We start from the raw sequence: 2,995 nt of genomic DNA on the forward strand, positions 1-2,995 counted from the left end.
AAGAAAAGATAGATATTAAAAAAAAAACTAATTATAATTATTAATGTCTCATTGTATTTTATAGATAGAAAGAAAATAAAACTTACAGAAAGTAAATTAACAAAACTACTATAATGCCTTTCTCTATAAGTCAAAAGAGGAAACTAAAGAAACCAGAAATCTTTCTAAGCAATCCAATTGGTTTGAAAACATCACATTTTTATATTAAAAACTCAAATAAAACTGACAGTAATTAATGAATTAATTTGATTGTTCCCACATAAACACTAACATACCAGAGAAAATTTCTTAAATATTCCCAAAATATAAAAAAAAAATAAAAACTATATGTTAGATATATATAACTTGACATTTTAGCTTTTATATAAAAAGTAAAAACTATGTGAATACTTATTTTTTATGAATTTTTTTTTTAAAATTTCATTGTGTTTTATTTTATTAAAATAGAGGCTAAAATGTCAAATTATGTATATCAACATAGCAAACTATTTTATTTATTCTTCTTTATTTTGAGAATATCTGAGAATTACTCATTATAATTTCTTCACCTACAGAGAGCTTGATTGATGATAATGATGACCATGAGATGCTATTCATGAGAAATTAACAATATCTTCAAGCAGCCCGGTACCAGTGCTCTTCTTCCTAAACGAATCCTCGGCACCACCATTTGAAGATCCAGCACCAAAACAATCTTGACGATGATTGTTACCATGATGAACACTACTCATCAGTGATGATTGGTAATGACCATTATTAGTAACAGTCATGGGAGTAGCATTATTCAAGAAAGTCTGTGGAGCAATTAACTTGAAGTTCTGTAACAGTATTGGTGTAATTGCTTTTTCTACATTCTGCATGTGTTTGTTATAATTAAATTCATTTTCACCTGCCACAATGCGCTGCGAGCCACCGTCATTAACACCGCTACCACCACTGACAGTTCTAAGATGAACACTAGTAATAGCGTTATTAGCACGATTTTGTTCCCCTGCATCTGCACCTGCACCTGCAACTGTGACTGCACCTTTACATCGACAGCTACAGCTGCCTCCGTCAGGTTTGGGGCCAGTGGTACAGTTTTTGTAGAGGCTGAAGGACTTAAAAGGAGTAGGGGGGATCGGTGGCAAAGCATGAAGGTGTAGACCCTCATAGGTGGTTAATATATGGGTGGGATCATCTAACCACCGCTCTACTCTCTTCTTCACATTGCAACCAATTGTTGTGCAACGATAGTAGTTCCTGCAAAAGAAGTCACATTTGTATTATCAGAGATAAAAATTATTCATGTTTTTATTTAATATTTTAAATCACCATGGCAAATGTGGTACTATGTTTATATTATCACCTTGGATAAGGGCTGTTTCTCACGGTTTTTCGACCGTACTTGCGCCATCTATAACCATCTTCAAGGTTGTCTGATTCACTCTCCGTCAAGAAAGCAAGTTTTGGAAGATTATTTTCGCTCCTTCTATTTATCTTCATGGTAGCTGCAATCGATGTCATTGTAGATGGGCTCAGTTTCAGCCTAAAGAAACAGAGAAAAAGAAAGATATATTAGTGCAGAAATTTTCGTATTCTGTGTTTCTATTTCTCATTCTTCACGCACCGCATGCACCCTTTCTGTAATTGACTAATTGTCTTAGTGTCCCTGTTTCGTTCTTTTTTATTATTTGATTTTTTAAATAAATATTTGTTATAATAATAAATAAAAGTGGTGAGAAAATTCAAAATAAAAACTAAACTACAACTGAACAAAATAGACAATTAAAAAAAGTAAATGAGAAAATAATGATCATTTAATTATATTGTTTACTTATTTTCAGCACTATTACTATTAATTTTTTTTGTCTTACCTAGTTATAATATTAATTTTTTCATCACCAGGTTCATCATCACTTCTCAGACTTTGATTTCCACCGTCACCGACAACAGATTTTGCTGGACGTTTAATCCCGGAAACTCTATTGCAATTATTGTTGTTACCAACAGCGACGTCAAGATTGGATGCGATTAAGGAAAAGGATGAGTTTTGTGATTGTTCAACTGTTTTAGAAGATTCTAGAACAATTGCGGCCGGAGGAAAAGAACAAAGAGGATGCTTTACTGGTCTTTTAACTGGTGGAGCATCCTCATGGGCGATGCCTAACCACTCATACAAAGAAGGACCAAAGTCTCCTTCTTTTACTAAATCAATAAGTGGCTTTTCAAAAAACGTATCATCATTGAGAAAGCTGAGATCATTGATAGTAGTAGTGGGTATAGACAATGAAAATGGTGGTGATGGCGGTGAAAAAATTTGTGGCGGTGATGGTAGAGGTGGAAGAAGTGGTGGTGTATTTTTTTCTTCCATTAAAGTTTTTTCCTTTTTTTACTTGAATTTAAGCTTTGTATGTACTACTATTTATCATGAACAACACAAACTATGTACTCATATTTCTAACGCTTTTTCTTCAATTTTTTATTTTTTGTTTTTTTAGGATGTGTGCCTCTTAATTACAATTGTCTCTTATTAATTTAGTAGTTAAAAAAAACGCACAGAGATGAGCTCACTAAACAGAAATACATGAAATACGATGGTAAATATCTTTTATAATATTTGTTGTTATTGTAATAAAAGCGATTATGTTTGATCTTAGATCTTCAAAAACTGAAATACGATAAAAAAATTAGGTACTATTTCTTTAAACGAGTACTTAATTAATAAAATTTTTTAATTTATTTTTATAATATTTTTTATTATTCTTGTGGTCGATTATTATTAATTAAATTAATTATTTTTTATTTAATTACTCAGTTAGTTTCTATAATTTTATTAAATATTTAATATAATTTTTTTAATTTCTCTCAAAATTCATACCGTGAAAGATCTAATTAGATTGTCAACGAATTATCACTCAAATAATATAATATTTTAATTTTCATCTAAAGATCAAAAAATATTTAATTAACTTTATTATTTTTTACACTAAAAATAATTTATAAAAAAAGTACT

The 2,995-nt window shown here is 30.4% G+C and overlaps 1 protein-coding gene across 1 annotated transcript; it reads right to left on the bottom strand.

The window, feature by feature from the left end:
- Positions 1–593: 593 nt before the first annotated feature.
- On the bottom strand, positions 594–2,400 carry LOC107483375 (probable WRKY transcription factor 35). Its single transcript, XM_021141770.2, has 3 exons — positions 1,857–2,400; positions 1,349–1,528; positions 594–1,242 (listed from the first exon to the last, which is right to left on the bottom strand). The coding sequence occupies exons 1-3, from the start codon at positions 2,351–2,353 to the stop codon at positions 594–596; spliced, it is 1,326 nt and encodes a 441-aa protein (XP_020997429.1). The 5' UTR covers positions 2,354–2,400.
- Between the last annotated feature and the right edge of the window lie 595 nt (positions 2,401–2,995).

The sequence above is a fragment of the Arachis duranensis genome, chromosome 4 (assembly GCF_000817695.3).
Source record: "Arachis duranensis cultivar V14167 chromosome 4, aradu.V14167.gnm2.J7QH, whole genome shotgun sequence".
Lineage (NCBI taxonomy): Eukaryota > Viridiplantae > Streptophyta > Magnoliopsida > Fabales > Fabaceae > Arachis > Arachis duranensis.